Source organism: Eutrigla gurnardus, assembly GCF_963514095.1.
Source record: "Eutrigla gurnardus genome assembly, chromosome: 23".
Taxonomy (NCBI): domain Eukaryota; kingdom Metazoa; phylum Chordata; class Actinopteri; order Perciformes; family Triglidae; genus Eutrigla; species Eutrigla gurnardus.
In genome coordinates this window covers 6,201,531-6,222,931 of record NC_139934.1, presented here as the reverse complement: position 1 = coordinate 6,222,931, position 21,401 = coordinate 6,201,531, and the positions used below count along the sequence as shown (strand labels likewise).

General features: G+C 44.8%; 2 protein-coding genes across 2 annotated transcripts; one reads left to right on the top strand and one right to left on the bottom strand.

Moving 5' to 3' along the window:
* The first annotated feature begins 259 nt into the window (after positions 1-259).
* Positions 260-2,064, top strand: nedd8 (NEDD8 ubiquitin like modifier). Its single transcript, XM_084003563.1, has 4 exons — positions 260-411; positions 519-566; positions 660-742; positions 943-2,064. Exons 1-4 carry the CDS (start codon positions 394-396, stop codon positions 1,067-1,069), a joined length of 276 nt encoding a protein of 91 aa, XP_083859689.1. The 5' UTR covers positions 260-393; the 3' UTR covers positions 1,070-2,064.
* A 165-nt stretch (positions 2,065-2,229) lies between these two features.
* On the bottom strand, positions 2,230-16,780 carry slc7a8a (solute carrier family 7 member 8a). The gene is made up of 11 exons (XM_084003560.1): positions 16,138-16,780; positions 11,699-11,903; positions 9,794-9,945; positions 6,668-6,793; positions 5,660-5,813; positions 5,218-5,341; positions 5,022-5,125; positions 4,835-4,931; positions 4,571-4,720; positions 4,315-4,492; positions 2,230-4,231 (listed from the first exon to the last, which is right to left on the bottom strand). The coding sequence occupies exons 1-11, from the start codon at positions 16,271-16,273 to the stop codon at positions 4,077-4,079; spliced, it is 1,581 nt and encodes a 526-aa protein (XP_083859686.1). The 5' UTR covers positions 16,274-16,780; the 3' UTR covers positions 2,230-4,076.
* Between the last annotated feature and the right edge of the window lie 4,621 nt (positions 16,781-21,401).

Below are 21,401 nucleotides of genomic sequence, written 5' to 3'. Positions count from 1 at the left end.
TTCAAAGGGGCTTTAGCGAGTAGGCGGCGCGCGGGCGAGAACTACAAACGCGGAGGCTTGCTTTACGCCACCTTGAGCCGATGTCGTAATAAATGATTTGGATATTCGGAGACAAAACAAATCGGTTTGTGTTTTATCTGATCGATATTCACCTCTAGTTCAAGATATTAAGATATATTCGACGGTAAGTTAAGTGAACGAAAAAGCGAAGCCCGGAAACAAGCCGAAGCGGAACCGTTGACAAAACACACAAGGAGGCGGCGGAACACCACTTTGAAACACAGGAAACGCCCGTTACAGCTTTTTTGGTGGGGAAAGAATATCGAGTTTCCTCTGATATTACGCATTATCATTAAGATAGTTTATTATCTGATTAAACACAAGCCAACAAAGATGCTGATTAAAGTGAAGGTAAGACAAAGCGAGTGTAACGATTAGTTTACAGTTCGCTAAACATTGTTATCAGTTACCGAGTTGTCTTCAGTGTCGACAATAACCTGGTTTTCTTCTCTATCTAGACACTCACAGGCAAAGAGATAGAGATTGACATAGAGCCCACAGATAAGGTATATTGATTATCTCGTATTTCCTCTCTGCTGATACGTCACGTTAGCCGTTATTTCAGTGTGTGTTTATGTTTTACATAAATTTCCATCCAGGTGGAGCGGATTAAGGAAAGGGTGGAGGAGAAAGAAGGTATCCCTCCGCAGCAGCAGAGGTTGATCTACAGTGGGAAACAGATGTAAGACGCCCTAGTTTACTTTCAATCCTAGTGCGCCAAATTCCTATTAATCTGTGGCTGAAAGTAGTCCCAAACAAATGCATGATTTACTCATTTTTTAGTGTTATTATTGCTGGTTTCAAGCATTCTTTATTTAAAATGTAACTGTTTTTAAAAGCTTCATGTATTCTCACCTGCGTCCCCTTCCTGTTTGTCCTCAGGAATGATGAGAAGACGGCAGCCGACTATAAAATCCAGGGAGGCTCTGTTCTTCATCTGGTGCTTGCTCTGCGAGGAGGACGGTCGCCCCGCCTTCCCAGAGGCCCGTCCTCCAAGACTGCGTTGTAGCCGCGACTTGGAAACACGCCTTAGCTTTTTTGCAATGTTTACACCGAGCGGATACACCTAAAGACACGCAGCCATGTGTTGGGGGAATCACCTGGCGGCATCGTAGCAAACCCAGAGCCTTTGGTAGAAAACGTTAGATCAGGTTCTACTTGTGCAGCCAAAAAAATTCAAGTTCAACCGCGTAACATTGTCATCATGGCGAGACACCTCACAAGTTAAAGCTGCCCTGGAAGAAAGGGCAAAGTTACTTTCAGAATAAAACAAAGCGGTGGCCAAAGATTTGCAACTCAGAGCTAATTTGGCCGCTACAGAAAACTCCTGTTCGAGTCGTCCTCTCGTCTCTAAGTACAGCTCTGCATGTTTAACTGCATCTACCTTTTGTTTAACTGATGATAAACTGTTTTAAAGATGCTTCAGTGAAACAAAACCTTGTGTTACAGTCTTTGCCTTCAGACTGTGTCGCAAACTAAGGTTTACTTTTTCCGCTTCATCCATTTTTTTATCCTGTTCACTGCAGGTTGTCCCAACTCCATTAGCGTGGAGATCTGATGCCAAAGGGTGTGTCGGCACATCAAAAGTAAATTTACCTCCACGCACCTCCCCAGGCAGAGGCCTTTCATCGAACTGAGAAGTAGTAGTAGAGCGAGAAGGGCGTGTTTTGCGTGCGGCACTATTTACACATCAGAGTTTCTTCATAAAAAAACAGTTGATTCAGTAGTTTTATGTTTATTTTAGTTTCAAATAAATTGGATGAGAGCGATTTGGTGTTTGTGCTGATTGCACATTTTATTGTGAAGTGTAAGGAAGGTGCCAACCCTGGTCTTGTCTGACAACGGCCTCAGTTTACATGGATAATGTCAGGTTTGTTTGTTTTGCTGTGTCAGCACCATATACCCCCCTCCAGTGTGTACAGAATCATGTGACATGGACCTGTATGCTGTGGATTAGTTTGTCGGCAGAATAAACTTAACGGTAATAATGCCTCACTTTTGCCATTCTGTGTTCTTCGTCGATTCATTTCAACATTTCATTAAAATAGTTGTACAAAAGGAGACGTGAAAAGTCTTTCATATTGTTTTATTCTTGTCACACACTCACCGCCAAATATGTACATTTACATTTTTAAGACAAAAATAGTGTTAAGTTTGAGTGACGGCAACTTAAATTAACCGATGTACACAAAATGGTTTAAAATAACGTTATCAGGCTGTGGGTTGTAGTGATTTACACGACTGTTACAACATAGAAAACATGTTTCCACCATAATGAAGGCGGAGGTGGAGCTCTGAGTCTGCAAGTAGGAGTCTGGGGACATTGAATGTGATGAGAATGACATTCTTTGAAATGATCGCACATGGAAAAAAGAAAGACAGGGTGTTTTTTTTGTAAATATATAGATATAAATGAGGCCCTGAATTACAAATTCAAACCGTAGTCAGTGGTTTCTTTTATTTTCTAAGACACAATATACAGACTGTCATGACATACAGGCACAAAAAGACACAATCATTGTACTTGTAAAGACATCCGAGACACCCTGTTCCCCTTACATGTGAACAAAACGCACATTACTGGCCCGACTTCAGTAATACTTATTTAGTTAGAATGATTCACCCGTCGTCCTCTGGGAGACGGGGGCTGGGGGATTGCTTTTAAGATCGTGTCTCCTGAGGAAATACATATCTATAAGCACCAGTACATTTAGAGGCAAAGAGGCATTAAGTGGGATCTGTTGAGTGTTTGTGGTCTGGAGGTTTTAGGCAGTGTATGGATGCAGAAGGCAGCGGGGATGCCCTGAGACACGAATACATTATAAGAGTACATCATGTGTAGGAGTGTTACGATAATACACAATATAAGTAGATACACAACTATCACCGGTGGGTTCAATCAGGGGTGCGTGTTTCGTTTTTTCTGCTGGTGCCTACACTAATATTGCACTAAAATCTCTTCTGGTGAATTGTATGAATAAAAAGCTCTAATTTCTACAACCTAATAATAAAAGAAAAAAATGAAAACAGCTAGAGCAAGCTACAAAAATACATGTAAGACAATCAATGCCTTCTTTAAAACAGTTTTTTCACACAGGCATTCACATGTGTCGGTGTAGGGATTTGCACAATAACGATGCAAACGTGATAGTGAACATCATGTCTAAGAATCTATTTGCTTCTTTTTTTTTTGGTTACGTCCATAAAAATCGGAAAACTACCCCAAAGTACGAAGATTTAGCGTCTCTCCACGTCAGACAAATAGAGCTGTAATCTCACCCCAAAGCAGGCTATATTCTAATTAAGGCAATTAACCAGAACTGTGCACCTTTTACCGATCACACATCAGCTTGAAGGTGTACACCGCCACAAAGGTAGGAAACAAAATAGGCCCGGGTGTATATGAAAAAAATAACATTGACACAAACAATAAAGATATAAACAATTATCACAATTACAAAAAAAAAAAAGAGGAGAAACATTTGGGAATCACAGTCACCTTTAAAAACAACGCGGTACGTCATGTACCTCTCATGAAATGACTTGATCTGAATGTGATTTTCTGCGATCAAAATACAGCTTTGGTGTGTTGAGTGGATGACAAGGCGACATTACAACGTGGCAACACAAAAACACAGAAGACGAGGTGTTTGCGTAGCCATCACAGTAGAGGAAGAGTCTCTTGATAAAAGTTTAAAAAAAACACGACTACACTAGGAGTGTGCAGGGAGTGTGTGGAGGAAGAGAAGCAGGATGATGATGGCGATGATGAAGAGGAGTTATGTGTCTATGTATTGAGGAGGTGCTCACCTTTCTTTATTGCACGTTTGAAGGACCTCAGACAGGAAAAGCTCGAGGTCATATTTGTCTAAACATCTCTATATTTGGCACAGAAATGATTGATTAATACAAAAAAAAAAAGTGAATCCACTACAAACTGTGTGTGTTTGCGTGTGTGTGATTGTGCGCACCACGTGTGCGTCTGCATATGTCTGTTTATTTGGGGGGTGAAGACTTTAGCAGTCTGCTGACTTGTGGTTGTCTCCGTCCTCCTTGGACAGAGGAGACCGGGCCTCCTTCATTTCCTCTCCTTCCTCGCCGCTCCCAGCGCTGCTCCCCATGTCGGGATAAACCACCACGCAGAACTTCTGGCCGATGTACGTCATCTTATCTGGAAGAGGACGGCGACACACAGTTTGAGGCATGCTTCTTCTCTTGAGATGTGATGAATTTCAACATTTCAAGCCCACTTACCGACGAAGGCGTCGAAGCACTGCGGCTTGTTGTCCCAGTAGACTCCCAGGAAGTAGACGGGGACGCCGGTCAGCATGATGGCCAGGCCGATGCCACACACCACGGGCTCGGAGTACAGGGAGAAGATGAGCAGGAAGGCCCAGAAGATGAGGTAAATCACCGGCCAGATTAGGCTGATCTGGAAGGGAGAACCAAAAACGCATCAGACTCACGTCTATTGTGCATTTTTTTTTTTATGGTTTAAATGAAGGCACACCTTGATTGGTCGGTGCATGTCGGGCTGTTTGATACGCAGGACGATCTGCCCGGCGACGGTGACGCCGTAGAAGAGGTAGTTGATGAAGCCCACGTAGTTGATGAGGGTGTACATGTCGCTGGTGCACAGCATGAGCAGCGTGGACAGGCACTGGGGATGAAGAGGAAGAGGAGGCCCAGAGACGGGACGTTTCATAGCTGCAGGGTTTAGAGTAGAAGCTGGATTTTCCTGAAGGAGATCATGTAAGAAGAGAGAGGTACTCACGGTGAAGAGCAGAGCGGGGATGGGAGTGCAGCGTTTCACGTGAATCATGGCGAGCAGACTGGGGAGGTGGCCCTCTCTGGCTCCGGCAAAGAACAACCTGAGGGGAAAAGAATCATTAAAATTCAGCTGGATGTTTAAATTGAGAGCACGTTCTCACATGTTGGAAGAAGGTATCGAGCCAACGAACCGCGATGAGGTGAAGAGGGAGCCGTTGACTCCCCCGAAGGTGGAGAGAGCCACAGAGATGGGCATGATCCACGACATGACTCCCAGCAGCTTCTCACCGAACGTCTGGGATGGAGGTTAGAGGTCAGGTCAGTGAATCAACACTAGAGGGCGCCATTCTACTACTGCAGCAGCGTGCGAAAGCCACGGATACTCACCACGGCAACGGCGTTGGAGGCGAGCAGCTCCTGGGGACTCATGGCGGTGACGTAGGCGATGTTGGCGAAGACGTAAACGAAGGTGACGAGGGGGATGGAGATGAAGATGGCGCGGGGGAGGTTCCTGGAGACGACAGAAACAACCACGTTTAGGAGACAGAAAAGAGGAGGTTAAAGAAGGAAATGACATCTTAAGGGAGGTGTATTAATGGATTTTTGGAAAGTGAAGAGGAAATGAAGAAATAAACCATTCAGACACTGGGAATGATGGGGAGAATTCAACCCATGCTGCATTTAAAATGAAATGATTAACCGCCAATCGTTAAAATAGATACGAGCTGCTTTAAAAATCAGCCTTATCTCTACTGTGGCGATGTGGGAAAGTGGTTTTATAACCACGGCAGTTAAATCAGACTTGAGATATGAGTTTAGAGCGTCTTACACGTAGGGATCCACCAGCTCCTCCGTGACGTAGTTGAGGAAGTTCCACCCCCCGTAGGCGAAGGAGCCTTGGAGGAAGGCTAAGGCGATCAAACCCACGTCGTACTCCTGGAAGGGCTCGAAGGCGTTGGCCGGCTCCAGCCAGTAATACTCTCCTACGGGGAGAAGATGACACTTTTTTTAGTTTGGGTCCAGAAAAAAATCAACAGAAATATCAACAAATGGGCCTTTAATCCTAATTTTACTTTAAAAAAAATGCTTAAATTCTTCTTTTCTGTGTCCTTTATGCAAATGAATGTGTGGGGTTGTTGCTTTATGAGTAAACAAACCGGTTTTCCATGAACATCATCATCGTATGTGTGTTTTAAAACAAGTTGGAACATGTTGGTGATGTGCTGATGATTGTAGTCTACTTTTAATATTAAATCTAATAAGAAAAGTATTTAACATGGGTATAAAAATGACTCTCCCTCCATAAAAAAGGTTTGTGTGCTAAATCCCTGCAAAGTGACTTATTTGTAAGAACCCCTGTGATCCAGAGCTCCCACTGAGAGATTATCAGACACTGCTCTTTGGGGGTAAAATGTCTAAACCAACCTTTGGCATTCCATTTTCCCCCCTGAAATCCCTTCTTGAGGCGTGTTTTTCAGAGCGCATTAAAGTATTTCTCCTCTCACATACCGGCCCTCGTATACGACCCGACGTCTCTCGTCCAACCAGCCACCGAACTCTCCGTTTGACTTCGGGGCCCCACTCTCTGTGGCCCCTGTAATAACTGAGCGTCAACTCTTGTTGTGACAGCAAAGCCACACAGGCGCGGCCATATCAGCCATGTGAGTTTTAACTGAAAATCCCGGGGCCTCAGAAAACTCGCTGACCCCGGCGGCGTCCGCGGGGGGAGTCTATACTGTCCCGACTGAGCCAAGATTACTCGTCAGACGGCGGTGGAATGCTCTGTGTGGACGTATGTATTCGGGGGGGGGGGGGGGGGGGGGGCGGGGGAGCTTACCCTTGCAGATCTGCACAATGCCCATGATGATGATGAGGGCGAGGGCCAGCAGCTTGCCGGCGGTGAACATGTCCTGCACTCGGGTGGCCCACCTCACGCTGGAGCAGTTCACCCACGTCAGCAGCACTGTGAAGGAAGAGAGAAATACATTTATATTTTGAATCAACATGACATTTAAACTATGATGTTTGGCTGCAGAATATGAGCTGGCTGGGAAATGATAACATCAGGGGGGATTAAGAGGATGAAGGTTTATGGGTTGGCTGTTATACTGATACTGAAGTCGTAAAGGAACGGTTCATGCATTGTTTGTCGTATTAACTCGGAGATGAAGGACACAATCACATGTCAGGGAGATTAAAAGTTGCACACTCAAACATATGTGACATGTCTTTGTCACCGCGGCGACCTTTGGCTGCATCACGGCGTCGCACTTCACCCGTTATCTCTTGCGTCACACCTCGTGTTTTAGCTCCTTCTCTTGCAGTACTGCAGGTTTTTTTTTGTTGATATTCATACGTTTTTCTATCTAAAGACACACTAACGGATGTGCAACAGGCCAGCGGGTTCAGGGCCGATAGGGTGCCATTCAGTAATGGGACTGCCTGACTCTGTGGGATCAAGTTCATCACATTAAATAACTGTGGGCTGAGCCGCCGCCGCAGGGAACAACGGCAGATGCACACGACGGACTGATGGATGTGGAGCGGCGTCAGAGAACGAGGCGGTTTGATAACGAGACATTCGTGGTGTTTGGAGGGAAAGTTTGATGTCAACTTCCTGCAGCGTTCTACAAATTACGACAGAAACAGCGTCATAGGGAGGAAGGGAGCCGGTTAGTCACCCCCCCTCCCCTTCCCCACAAAAAAAAACAGGAAATGAGAAGCTAAAATGTTTGCAGCCCTGAGTAAACAGATCTGAATCACTATATGAACCAGACGATCACACGTGTGTCCCATCCTACTCCTGTTTGCCCGTTCCCTACGAGTAAACACACGTTCCCCGAACCGCCGAGGAGGGAGGAGGGGGCGCTCAGCTGTCCGTAAGCTGAGTACACAAGATGTGTGTATGGAAACTCGCTGAGTTAAGTATGAGCCTCGCTGGAAAACATGACAGAGAGTTATGACCTCGCGCTCTGCCATCTGTAGGAAGAGATGGAAACCGGGGAGAGACCCCCCGCCTGGGTGTTTTTGAAATGGTACACCTTGAAAAGAAGAACGTTTTTTTTCGCCCTGCATATTAAAGTGATGATTTATAGGCAGATATGGAAGGTTATATCCTGCACTGTTACACAATAATCTGCAAGGGGGGAACCACAGAAGCAGATAAACAGCTGCCCCTTAGCAACAAGGATGACATAGAGTGGAGGGCTAACCTCTCACCTGCTTTCCCCTTGAACAGCAAAACAAGGGGAAAAACATACATATATATAATAAAGACTACATAAAGAAGACACTCAGCTATTCATGAGTTGTGTCTGAAGGCAGTTCTTGTCAGAACGGAGCACGTTTTGCCCCAGGCGTTCACGGAAGTGGAACGGCAGGTAAATGTAGGTCAATCAGCCTAATCCAAACAGACGAGGCTACAGTTGCACATTCTTGTGCAAAAAAGTGGCTGACTGGTGGTTAGCAGGATATCTCGAAAGCGTGCCAACAGATTTCAATAAAACTGCTAGAGAGCTAGGTCAAAGGCTGAATGAAGGTCTAAAAAAGAGGTGACGGCGATCAGAGATTTGCCATTTAAATAAGATTTAGCAGATTTGACTGTTTGAATGCTACACAGACTTGTGCGTTATTGTGCATCCCTTCTGAAAGTGAGATTTCCACTTTCGTGCCAGACAGGGCGACCGACTGAGCACCATCTGCCAGTGAGCAGCATGTCACTCGAGGGGGGGTTTGGAGATCAGTTTAAGGGAGATGAAGCGTTCTACTGAAGAATCCTGACTTTTTTGGAGAAATGCATATTTGCAGGTCACGTCGATGGATCTTACTAGAGAACAGACGTGTTTTGTAATCTGGATTTAACCCTCAAACCAAATACAATACACACACTCTTCTACGGCGTCCATGCACGCCCGTCTCCCTATCTGAAGGCTGCCTGCCATATTTGGCCGCCTCGTGTGAACTTTGTTGAGGGATTCGTATCGACGCGTTTATCCGTTCCACTTCCCAGTTTCGCGGCTCGGTGCAATCTCGTCTTTGATGACCTCTGGCCGAAGGGTTAAATAACAGAGGAGCTTCAGAGGGAGGGGGCATGAACTGGATAAATCAAGTCATGCACTTGTTTTCTATCTTCTGTAACTTTTAAAAGATCATAATAACGATCTTATAAGGTCGTCTAAGAGGAATGCAACCACTCAAACATGTGGAAATGCTGTTGGACTCATATGAACTCCACTGATCTAACGCGGATAGATAATGGATGTACTCGGTGCTGCCGGGTGCAACAGGCCAGCGGGTTCACGGACAATAGGGTGCCATTCAGTAATGGGACTCTGTGGGATTAAGTTCATCACATTAAATAACTCTGGGCTGAGCTGCCGCTGCAGGGACCAACGGCAGATGCACACGATGGACTGATGGATGTGGAGCGGCGTCAGAGAACGAGGGGGTTTGTTGGTAGCTTTGATGATGGAGCTGAAACCAACAAGGCTGCTAAATGTGCTTTATGTGAAATACATTGCACACTTGAACCTGTCTCAACAAGCCCTTTTGCTCTATTTCTTAAGGCTAAATGCATCAAAAACTTTTCTCATATGTTTTATTTGCAAGTGCAAACCTGCCTAGAAATGATAATTTGTTAAAACAGTGATAAAAAGGTTAATAATGCTGTTATATTGTTGTAAAATATATTCTGCTCAACAACCTGGAGGCTTCTTTTTCCTCTGAAACTCTGAAACCATTCAAAGGAAACAGTGTAAGAAGAGAACATCACTCTTTGGTCGGACACTTCGCAACACGTCGACATTTTGCTGCCTTGCTGTGAACTTCTCGCCTCATTCTCAGTCAAAAAGAAAGGGCCTCTCCCTCTCATTTATCTAACAGATCTGTAAGAGTGTCGCCATATATATCATGCTGAGTTGCTCAACGATTTGTCGGGGCGGAGGGAGAAGTTTCTGTCACTCACGGAGGCAGACGGCAGCCAGCAGGCGGAGGCCGTTCTCCGGCGGGAAGCAGGTGGGGAACAGCGGCTGCAGGACGTAGTTGGAGAAGGTCAGCGCGATCACGGCCTGGTTGGTCGGGTAGATGACCAGCACGGCGATCCACAGGCGCAGGAACCTGAGACAAAACGAGGGGGTTACAAACGGTTAGAAACAGTAGGGTGTCGGGGGCCTGAACGGGAGGAAACACTTCTACATCCTTCCATTTACAGATTCCCACTCAAAGAGGGCTATTTCTGGTGAGATTCGCTGTAAAGGTATTTTTCTTTTGTGAGATTTAACAGGCTATAATAACAATGGATGGATTAAATCGATCAATAATTCCAAGCAGCTCACGACAAAGAAAGACCAAGCAGAGCATGAAGGTTTAGCTGAGGGCAGCGGGAGAAACCAGACGAGTGGTTTTTCCATGAAATTCCCTGAAAGCTTACAGAGGGATCATTACACCTGACTGGGTTAAAGGGATTTCATCTCTCTGGAATGTGTGTGTGTGTGTGTTTAATGTAAATGCTGACTGAATGACTTGACTCCAGAGGTGAAACCAACATTTTATCAAGTACTTTTTGGCACTTTTTGGCACTACTTGAACGTAGTATCAATAAATACTAACACGTGATACTTCCACTACTTCTTTGGGGGACAAATTGAGGATTTAGTAGCGGAGGTCGTTGTTATTTATCTTTATTTATAAGTACGCGCCTTTATACAATGACTTCCTGCAGCCCGTGGCATCTATAGTAGCCGATATACTGTGCATTATGGGTGTAACACAACTCTCATTGGTCTGACATAACAAAGGGCCTTTGTACTTGAAACGTTGTCCATTCAAGTGCGAATTTACGAGCTCTTCCCCTTTTTTTTTCTCTACGAGCTCGCCGTCGCCGAGCTGCGACAAGGTGATGTAAGTATTTCCGCTCGCTGCAGCTATTGGCTTCTAAATACAGTACGCATAACGACACACACACACACACACACACACACAGAGGGATAAAAGCAGCAGGACAACAAGAACAAACGGCGCTTGAACACGGTTTATTTATCCGAGACGGAGGGCACAGGGAAACGCCGCGGTCCCTGGAGGTAAACGTGCATTGATGTGTATTGATAGCTGCTGTACAAAGGGACAAAAACAATCATTGGCTGTTTTGTCTGCTTGGATTCCTTTCCCAAAATACCCTGATAATATGCATCCTTGTGATAGTTGAAGAAGAAGAAACACAATGGTCTAATCTGGTGTTTACAGGCCGGGTAAAGGCACAGTGTGTGAAATCTACGCTAACAAACGATATTGTTTCGCCTGGAGATTAAGCGAGCGTGGTTCCCAAGCGTTTATTGGACCAGGTGTTACCTTAAACTACGTGTGGATGAACATCAGACTGAAAGTCTATTCAAAAATTGGTGGAAAAAGACGTAAAAAGTGGGTTTAATATCGTTGACTCCGAGCAAAAGACCCCCTGCTGGGGATCAAGATGTCTCCATGAGCAGACTCATCCACCGGGATAAAGAAAAGAATCCAGACATGTCGGTATGCTCACCTTAATCCATGTCAAATGAACTGTAATTGTGTGGGAGGCCCCCGTCGTCTAGGGAACCGGGTCATATCCTTTATAGACAACGCTTCTGACCCGCGGCTTCATCAAACCTCGGTGACCCGGGAGTCAGATATTTGTCTCAGAATAACTTTTTATTACGATGGAAAATTGCTTTTCTTTGGTTGGCAAAATGTGCTTTAAATCTTAAATAAATACAGGATGTTTTCATTCTTTATGATGAATATTAAGCAAAAGGCAAACCCACGATAAAACATTTAAAAACCCACAAAAATCATACATGCATGATCATAATCATAAGTATCAGACTGAACGTCTCACCCGGCCAGCCCTCCGAAGATGTCCTTGACGTAGGAGTAGTCTCCGCCCGACTTGGGGATGGTGACGCCCAGCTCGGCGTAGCACAGCGCCCCGATGGCCGTGATGACGCCCGTGACGATCCACACGATCAGGGCCACGCCCACGGAGCTGGCGTTCTCCATCACCCCCTTGGGACTGACGAAGATACCTGAGCCGATGATGTTACCTGGAGGGAGGGAGGGAGGGAGGGAGGGAGGTGTCAGCTGTATGTTTACATTTGTGAATGAAAGCAAAATAGGTTGTTGACACGTGACATATCAGGAACCTCGGTGACATATCGGAATATGTGTTTCTTGGACGGCTCCCAGCTTTATTTAGAGCTAGATGACTGTCTGAAGTAGAAAAAAGCACCAACACTTCACCTAAATCTCACTAATTGACTCGTGTGTTTCATTGAACTGTACGAGCGACCGAAGGAGGCACAATGTTACCAAACCTGCTGATCGACCTGAGACAACAAGCCACTGTTTACGCCACAGAACTGCACCTCAAACCACAAACGTTCCCGTCGCTGTGCTGAATACACGACATGCAAAGGAGAGACACTTTAAACGTTTGGAAACGGGGAAGAAAGCAGCCGAGCCGCCAGGCAAAATGGGAACCTGCAATCTGCTGACGCAGCACAGTTAGGAGGAGCTGGAGGAGGTGGGGGGGTGAGAGAGTGCAAAGAGGGAGGAGGGATTAGAGGTAGATGTATAAGGGGGTGGGAGGAGGGGTTAGGGGGGGGAATAATGCCCTGGCAGATTCAATAAGCATCAGAGCGCCAGGCATTTCCACATAGGAGCGATGAAAGAAGCCGTCGTTTAGCTTCCGGACGGAGTCACTCTCAATAAAAAGGGTCAAAGGTCAAAGGCTGATGGGTTTGAATCGGCTGAGTGGCATTTTACAGTACAAAAGTCAAAGGTGTGAATGATGCTGTCACATTCTGCCTGCAGAGTCAAAACCAAGTGTGAAGATCGTGTGGAACTGTAATATAAATATGTATATGTATATATATATATATATATATATATATATATATATATATAAATAACTTGACAACATAGTAGTGGTTGATTTGCATATTAAAAAAATACAAATATTAAAAAATAAAAAGTGATTCTCACCATTACAAATTGAATAGCTTGAATATATTTGGGTTTTTAGCGATTAGACAGGTCTGTTTTCCAGACTGAGGTCATAAGACGTAATCAGAGGTCATCAGTAGACGTCACTTTATTCATAATTAGAATAAAAATGTACAAAAACGTTAACAGCTTCCAGGAGTCGAGGGCCGCCTCTCGCTTATGTAACTCCGGTCGCAGGTGAAAGGTAGAAAAGCCGACAAACAAACCATCACAGCCGCGATTCTGCTGACATTTTTACGGCCGCGGTGGTCACAAGTGCGTGACCTTTCACATCTGGGCAGCTAAGTATGCGCTGACTCAGCACTTTCCTCACCAGCTTCTGCAAAACATCACGTTTTACAGACGTAGATAAAAGGTACCCGGTCGTTTCTGGTTTTGTATTCCAACTCTTACGCAAGAGCCAGAAAGTGTGCACGTTTGCATGTTTGTGTCGCGTCCAGCATTTAAGCTGACTGGGTGGAATCCCTTCAGGTTTCCTGTCCTCGCGCTCTTTCTCACATCCTTTTTAACCAAAAGGGGACCAAAGGGGAACATTACATTACTTTTTCTAATTTTTTAAAACATGCTGTTGCTAATTCGCTGGCTATCTCTTTGATTTAATCTGAAACCAACTGCATATTTGTATCTTTAAGACCCGGCCTACGCCCAGATGCCAGCTGGGATCGCCTGAACAGGATAAGCACTGATTGATGATGGATTTTTCTGCAGGAGATCAGCCTCTTTTAGCACAGGCAAATCAGCTGGCCACCTTTGTTATGGTTTTGTTGTGGTTTCACAAGGGAAGAGGCCTTCGGCGTCCTCTCTGAGCTCCTCTCTGACTTTCTTTGACGCCTCCTGACAGCGACAGGCCCGAGGCTCCACTCCAGACTTCACACAGTGTGTTTGCTTCTGTAAATATTAGGCAGCTAACAAAGTCCTTCCATTTACATTGCATTTTTATGTTTTAGTGGTTGTTAATATTGTAATTCATTATTTGAGCTACTAATTGGACAACAGATAAATCTTTTTTTAGTAGTATTTTCTGAGAGTTTTCATGCAAAGACTGGGAGACGGATCCGATGAAACGAACGTTGGGTCTCTGTGACACATGATCGAACGCAAACAAGCAGCAGCGGACTATGAATATTAACAAGAATGTGTGTGTCAGTGCGGCATTGTGCTATAACCCTAATCAGCCCTTATAAAGCCCTCTCAGATTAGTTCTTGCATTTCCAGCCTGGCGGTTTAATCCCTGTTCAAACAGCCAACAAGCTGCGGCAACCTGCTGCTTGGCCCTCAGCCAGACGCTCACAGACTCTCTCTGCTCCGTGAGCATGGATGTGTGCGAGTTATTATTACACCAAAGACGATTCACAACAATGAGGCCATTTCTGAATAAAAAAAAAAGAAAAGGGAGGGCTTCTGCATCGTCATGACTTCAAAATCCGTATTTAAGAGACAAATTTATGGTGATAAAACTCGATGTTTAATGGGAGTGATGGGAGTTATTACGTAACACACTGGAGTCCAGCTCAGACATGGCTGAGCCACGTATAAGCTAATAAAATAGCTTTATCAAGGAGGGGCCAAAAGTTCACTCGTAATCCTGATTCCTGGCGTTGCACGTTTCTGGATTTCTGTGTGTGTGTGTGTGTGTGTGTGTTAAATGCCTGTACTGTACAATAGGCCATAAAGTCGTTTGATGTCCTCGGCCTCTTTTCATGGAAACCCAGTGGGGCATGTTCACGGCGAGGAGATCAGACGAGTCACCTGACCGCGCCGAGGCTGAATGAGCATGAATGAGTGACTCGGTCAAGGGCGAGAAAGGGCCAAGAACAGTCTGGGGACTGTGTGGAGGTACGTGGACTCTGAACGGCCGTAAAAAAAAACATGGCACGACGCCGCCGACGGGTTTCTTAATCGTCGGCTGATGAATGGAGAGCGATGATAAAAACATGTTTCATCATGATCATGACAGAGAAATAGATGTAGTCAGGATGTTTGTCAGAGGTGTGGAAACACTTTCTAGTAAAAAAAAAAAGGGGGGTTTTGGTTGTAAATTAAAAAGTGAGAACTTTTCTCAACATTTTAATGTCTCTCTACCTCTCTCTCTCTCTCTCTCTTGAGAATTCCCACATACACACACACACACACTCTCCTCCCTCCTCCTCGCCCGTTACCATGGAAACACATGAGTGAAAGAGTCAAGCCATACTCTTCATCCTGCCAAGGTCATCATGAAGACCACACACACACACACACACACACACACACACACACACACACACACACACACACACACACACACACACACACACACACACACACACACACACCTGTGTTTCTGTATTGATCTGCCTGCCGTCTGATCGTGTTATCTCCACTTGTTTGTCGTCTGTGATTGAATGAAAAACGACCACTAACGCCCACCGTTACCATACAGATGAGATCAACTTCATAAGGACTGCATAATAAAGACAGTGAGGCGTCTGCTAGATTATTTAAAATGGAAAGTATTGGCTCGTTTGATGAAGCAACGTGGCCAGCAGAGCAAGGAGAAGCTCACGTAGCAATGCACACACAGGGGGAGGCCCACTTCATTCATTGCTCGGATGGACCAGAGATCTTCAAAGGGGGTCCCCGAAATGATTTGAATAAACTTTTTTTCTTCCAAAATTTAAAATATGTCCAAAAATACACATTAACATCATACAACATCTAATATAAATGTTAATTGTTGTGAAATTGTGATGTAGAAAAGCCAATATAGAATTACAATATGTCCTATAAATATATGAATCAACAATTATTATTTTAATGGCTTAGCATCGTATACATACATCAAATAAAGTACTTTTATAGCACTATAGGCTGCAATACACCACTCTGGGATAGATTTACATCACTATAGCTAGGAGTTGTTTGCTGTTATAATGGCAAATAAAAGTGGGTCATGTGAGCCTTCAAATCCTCTGTGAACCAGAGATTAATGATGGTGACATCATCATCATAATCATCATCAGTGGCCAGGCTACAAAGAAATGGTGTCTGATGACTGAAGGCTGATTGAGAGAGCTACTGTTACAAACCCAACCTCGTGTGCCCTCCCCACGTGTGTGTGCGTGTGTGTGTGATCCCTCCCTCCATCAATCTTACACTCAAACACACTTTTTAAAATATATAGGCTATATATATATATATATATATATATAATTTCTTGGACGCCCAAACCACCAACAGGCCTTAAAAGGACACACACTAACTACTGGTAACATATGGTAACGTGTCTCTTACCGACGATGATGCCGCAGGCGCTCACGAGCCCGATCTCCTTCTTGAGCGCCACTCCGCCGCCTCCCGACTCCTTCTCCCCGGCAGCATCCTTACCGGAGCCCGACGTGCTGCTCCGTTGTCTCGCACCGTCCGTCATGTTTAATGTCTGGGACTCTCTTTTTGTGTGTGTTAGTTTGTTTGTTTGTTGTCCTCCTTTTCACGGCTGCGCGCACGGTTTGCACGGAACGTGTATCTGATGAGGAAAGTTTCTTTTTACACTGAATAAATTATGGAAAAAAATAAAATAAAAAATAAAAAATCAAGTGCAGGTCGTTGGGAATGTTGTGCCAAAATCAAACAGCTGGCAACCAAACGGCCTCGTCTTGGTGGTGCCGGTTTTCACAGGTGGCGCTAAAGGTCCCGGTCTAAACGCACGTCAAGTCCGGTTATCGAGCATATTCCAATGGCATTCCTTGGAAGTCATACAAGGAAATAACTCATATGTACCTGATGTGAGCTTTAAAAAAAAACAAAATAAAGCTCTCAGTGTTTCCTTGTTCCAGGTGTGAGGTGGAGAGAGAAAAGCATCCTCTCTGCGCGCACAGCTGCTCCAGAAGAAAGTGGTTCAGGTCCTCTTTTAGAAACACCAGAGCCCTGCTCGCTCTTTGGACAGGAGAGGTTGCATTCGAGTAAATATGCGAGGTCTCCTTCATATTAGTACAGTAGCGCCGCCTCGCTCCGCCTCCTCCACGGCTCCTCCCTCCCTCCCTCACTCGGCTTGTTTTTGTCTCCTGCTGCCTCTCCGGGACCCTCCCATCTCCCCTCCACCATCAGCTGTTCCTGCAGAGTCCCTGCTGCTGCTGCTGGTGCTGCTGCTGCACCTTTCCACCTACAGAAACCCCCCAAAACAAGCGGTGAGCGTCGCACACCCACCTGCCATGGCCTCCTTCCTCTTCCTGTCACGCACAAGCCGAAGCACTGACTCACACGTAAGATCCAGGATGCAAAGCGACATGTCTATATTTAGCCCCTTCAACAAGACTTCACTCTGTGATGCAGGATGGCCTGGTGGGCTGCACATTGAGACCCCTGCATGCAGTCTGTTTCATAAAGGGTCTGACATGTATAACATGTCTGTGTCTGGTTTTGTTTCATATTTATATGCATGCAAATGCTTGCTCCCTGCAGAAGATCTGGCATTACCTGCTTTTTTTTCAGCTAGTAAAGCCTCCTAAACACTTAAATGAAGTGATCATTTTGATTGGTTGAAAAGAAAACGCCTCTGACTTCCTTTTACTTTCCCTTTAAATAAGAACACGTAGTAGAATAAGTTATATCCTCATTCCTGAGGAGTACTGAGATCACAGAGTTGTGATCGTAAACATGTCTGGGTGCAAGAATATACATATATCTAAATAAAAAACACTGTAGATAGGTGTATTTATTGTTGATACACATGCACAGCCTACTTTGGCCCTTTGCGTATGGATTTCCATTAAGAGCAGCAGCAGAACAAGTACACGAGTGTAAAAGTTCATTGAACTTTGCCGTGTCAGATTACAGCAGTCACAGATTCGGTGACACTCCGGCCTCGCGGACGCTTAGCAACGCACGGCGACAACAAGGCCTTGAACCTGAGTCCTCCATTTATTTTTTAGTTTTTGCCCCGTCAGCATCTCCAGGCTCACCTGAGGAACCCGAGCGCTTCCTTTACAACTCGTGATAGTCAGCGAAGAACAAAAGGCGGGTTACGTAACCTCCTCGGCCACTAATCTCTGCAAAACGGAGCGAGCCAGTGGGGTTTGTGCTCTGCTGAGTGGGCAGAACAGCAAGGTCGCCTGACGACACCAAAAAACTCTGCTTCCGTGCTTGTGCCGACCCAGATCCTTTGTCCCCTCGCACAATAAAAGGTTTGGTTGTGTGGCGTAACGTGATGAAGCAGGAAGGGGTCCACGCTGCTCATTCACTGTACACTTGACCATCAGGGAACAAGGTCAGTGGGCCAGCTGGTGGACTTTTCGCTGGCATGCAACACCCAAAACATTGTTTTAGTAGGTCAACGAGTTTGGCCTGTGATGCGGTTGATAGGAGTCAAAGCTTTGTCTAAAAGTCTCACCGCACGCCGCGATTAAACCATTTTAAACACCTAAAGATTGTGCAAGATGGTGAAAAATCATTCCCCAATTGAACTGTATTAAAGACTAAATCTGATTCCAGTTTGATTTGATCCTTTTCTTAAAGGGGACAGCTATCAAAGTCCATAAAACCATTTAAAGTCTTTCCTGCCTGAAGGTTGTCTTCTTTTGACCTGAAGTGCTCGCTGTCAGCCGATCAATACACCTATAGGAAGCCTTTCTGATCAAACATAATGACCCTTAGTGTGTTTGAAGCCTCTAGCGTTGATCGTCTTGGTTCCCGCTGATCATCTTCCCCACGCACTGATTGAATCCATTGTTTGCTTGATTAAATTAGATTGCTCCTAATGACGTCATTCCTAATCACACAGTCATTATTCAGCAGTCGCCTTCAGGAAATGGATCACTTTTTTTGTTTTAACATGGAGAGATGAGATTAGATATTTAATGCCTTCATTCATTTAATGGCCAAACTAGAAAAATACAAGCTTAAAACACTGTTGCTGCTAATATTCCACTGGTTTGACTCGTCATGTAAGCGCTTAAAAGCTTAAACAGAGAGAGAGGGGGTGTATTTGCAAAGGTCACAGGTATTCCCGTCTATAAATGTGTTCAGTTTGATGTGTGTACTTCTGCGTGTGATTAGCTTACTGGAGCATTTGAGCAAAGAGATAAGAGACATGGGAGTTTGCTGAAACCCTGGAGACAAAGAGCAGGCTGCAGGCAAACAGAGACCAAGACAAAATCTTACATATATATATCAAATTAAAGTAACTTTAACCTCATACTCAGTGTTTCAGATCTAATAAACTGGAAAATATAGACCCAAATTTAACCTTCTATCAGCAATTAAAGGCTCCGAGGACGCAGATCCAGAAACGATTCATATCTGAAGACATTTTTGAGGTGATTGGATGACGTAATCATCTGAAAACGTATGTGCCCACACACACACACACACACACACTCAGCGGCTCCCTGGCAGGTGACAGATCGGGTGGTGAAAGGCATGGAGATTCTCCAGATAAGCCTGTTAATGAGTAACCGCAGGTTTCAGGTTGTTTGCCGCTCAGTGGCTGGAAAATTGGAACAATAACATGCAAACATGCAGGTAATGGCTGGCAGGCAGACCAACGGACCCATAACACCAACAGTAATGGCTAGCTTTAGCGTAGCTTAGCGTAAAGACTGGAACCGGGTGGAAACAGCTAGCCTGGCTCTGCCCGGATGTGAGAAAATGTGCTTTAAAAGCATCAAATTGAGAAAGAAAATGGCAAGAATTCGACTATATTTCTCTCACATAAACCTCATGTTAATTCACTGGTATGTGTCTGGTTCTCACCCGTGGTAATACAACAGAAAACACATTGTGCATCGTGATCATGTGATGAAATCTGAGATTAAGTATAAAGTCAGGTCAGATGAGGCGGCGGCCAATTAAAAAAATGGAGATGAAAGAGGATAGGCTACCAAACATGACACACCAGCGGATTGTTTTCAGGAGAGACCTGCAAGGAGAATTATGTCCGGAACCTGGAAGCGGTCCAGAGTCATCTCACTAATGGACTGAGCCGAGCCCGTCTGCCGTCTGCCCACTGAACCGTCTCGGCATGTTATCCGTACGCTTCATCACTGTTTTTCTGTCTCTTATGGGGCCGTATGGCAGTTATTGGGGCAGGCAGGATGTCTGATAATAATAAAAAAAAGCAATAATGTAAATATAAGTTCCTTTCTACACATTAATAATCCTAATCTTTGCATTCTCCTTGATTTATACATTTAAAGTTATTACTATTATATAATAAAGCTGAATTAGAACAACGACCAAGACAAAGAGCCAATTAATGGAGTGTTTAATCTGGGGAATCAAATGCAAACAACAGAGCAAACAGCTGCTAATCAAGCGCATATTTCCTCCGAGGAGGTATTGATCACCCATTATTAAAGATCAATGAAAGGGTCGGCGAGCTATTGTTGGACTGTGATGGTTTCAAAGGGATGAGATAAGTATCTGGTTCGGGTTCTGCCTCCTCTTTACTTCCTCTATTTCTTTAAGTCTCTGCACGTTGTTGATTGACGACCGTTTCCTGGTAACGCCAAATCAAATCGTCCAACTGCGTTTGCCTATTTGGGTTCTGGGAAACAGGTTTGCTTACACACAAAAAAACAATCCTGTCTGCGGTTTGATTATGCATGAGTGAAGGGGAAGAAAACACTAAAAAGGAAAGGATGATGTCATGAGGAGGTGGTGTAGTCATTACATCACAAACAAACCTCAGGGAAGGTAGTGTAACAAACATGTTCTCTGTATTGCTATAAAGCAGGAAGTGATGTCATTTGTCCAACATGGATTAAATTAAAAAGCACAGACTGATTTGTTTCCTTCAGCGTGTTTTGTTTTCGACTTATCAGCACTTTGAATATTAACACCAAATAAGGAGCAGAACCATGACGTCGGCGCAAATGTGTCGCCGCCCACTGTTTTCCAAGAAACCCCCCCCTCCTCCCTCCCGTCTTCCAATCCTGAGGCAGCACATGTGCTGTACTGTTTATTCTTATACATATGTCTATAATAAAAGCTATGCACAGAAACGTAATATGGGGTTGCACAACAGGGGGTGAGGGGGAGATGGGAGATGGAGGGGAGTGTAAAGAGGGGGAACATTTTGGAAAAGGAATAAGTTTGTGACCTCTGCGTGAAAGAGAGGAATGTGTGAATTCACGGGGAGAATGTCGAGAGGTGAAGAGGGGAGGAAGAGGAGCTGGAAAGGAGGGATTGGAGGAAGAGTGAGGGTGCGTGAAAGGGGGCGTGAGCGCGTTGGGAGCCGAGATGGTAACATGAGCCTTGTGTTTACCAAGAACCCAGAATCATATGAGTTCTGGGGACAATGTGTTCGAGAGAAAAAAAAAAAGAAAAAAGAAGAGAACATGCCGAGATCACGACCCAAACAAAGTGATTCACTTTGGCTGAAGGGAGAATCCACAACAAGTAAACAGGAAATTAGAACACATGTCCACTGAGATGATGAGAGCTTGTTATTGTTTTTGCATGTTTAACGACACATTTTGCAAACCAATGCAAACATGCATCTCATTACGGGATGAAGCTTCTATTTGGGTTGAATTATAAGTTACATCACAGACTGCTGC

Coding starts and splice junctions, on each gene's coding strand:
- nedd8 (XM_084003563.1), top strand. Junction 567..659: donor ACATAGAGCCCACAGATAAG/GTATATTGATTA, acceptor ATTTCCATCCAG/GTGGAGCGGATTAAGGAAAG. Junction 743..942: donor ATCTACAGTGGGAAACAGAT/GTAAGACGCCCT, acceptor GTTTGTCCTCAG/GAATGATGAGAAGACGGCAG.
- slc7a8a (XM_084003560.1), bottom strand. CDS start 16,273: ATGACGGACGGTGCGAGACAACGGAGCAGCACGTCGGGCTCCGGTAAG. Junction 4,932..5,021: donor TCCCTCTTCACCTCATCGCG/GTTCGTTGGCTC, acceptor TTTTCCCCTCAG/GTTGTTCTTTGCCGGAGCCA. Junction 4,493..4,570: donor ACATGCACCGACCAATCAAG/GTGTGCCTTCAT, acceptor TCTCCCTTCCAG/ATCAGCCTAATCTGGCCGGT.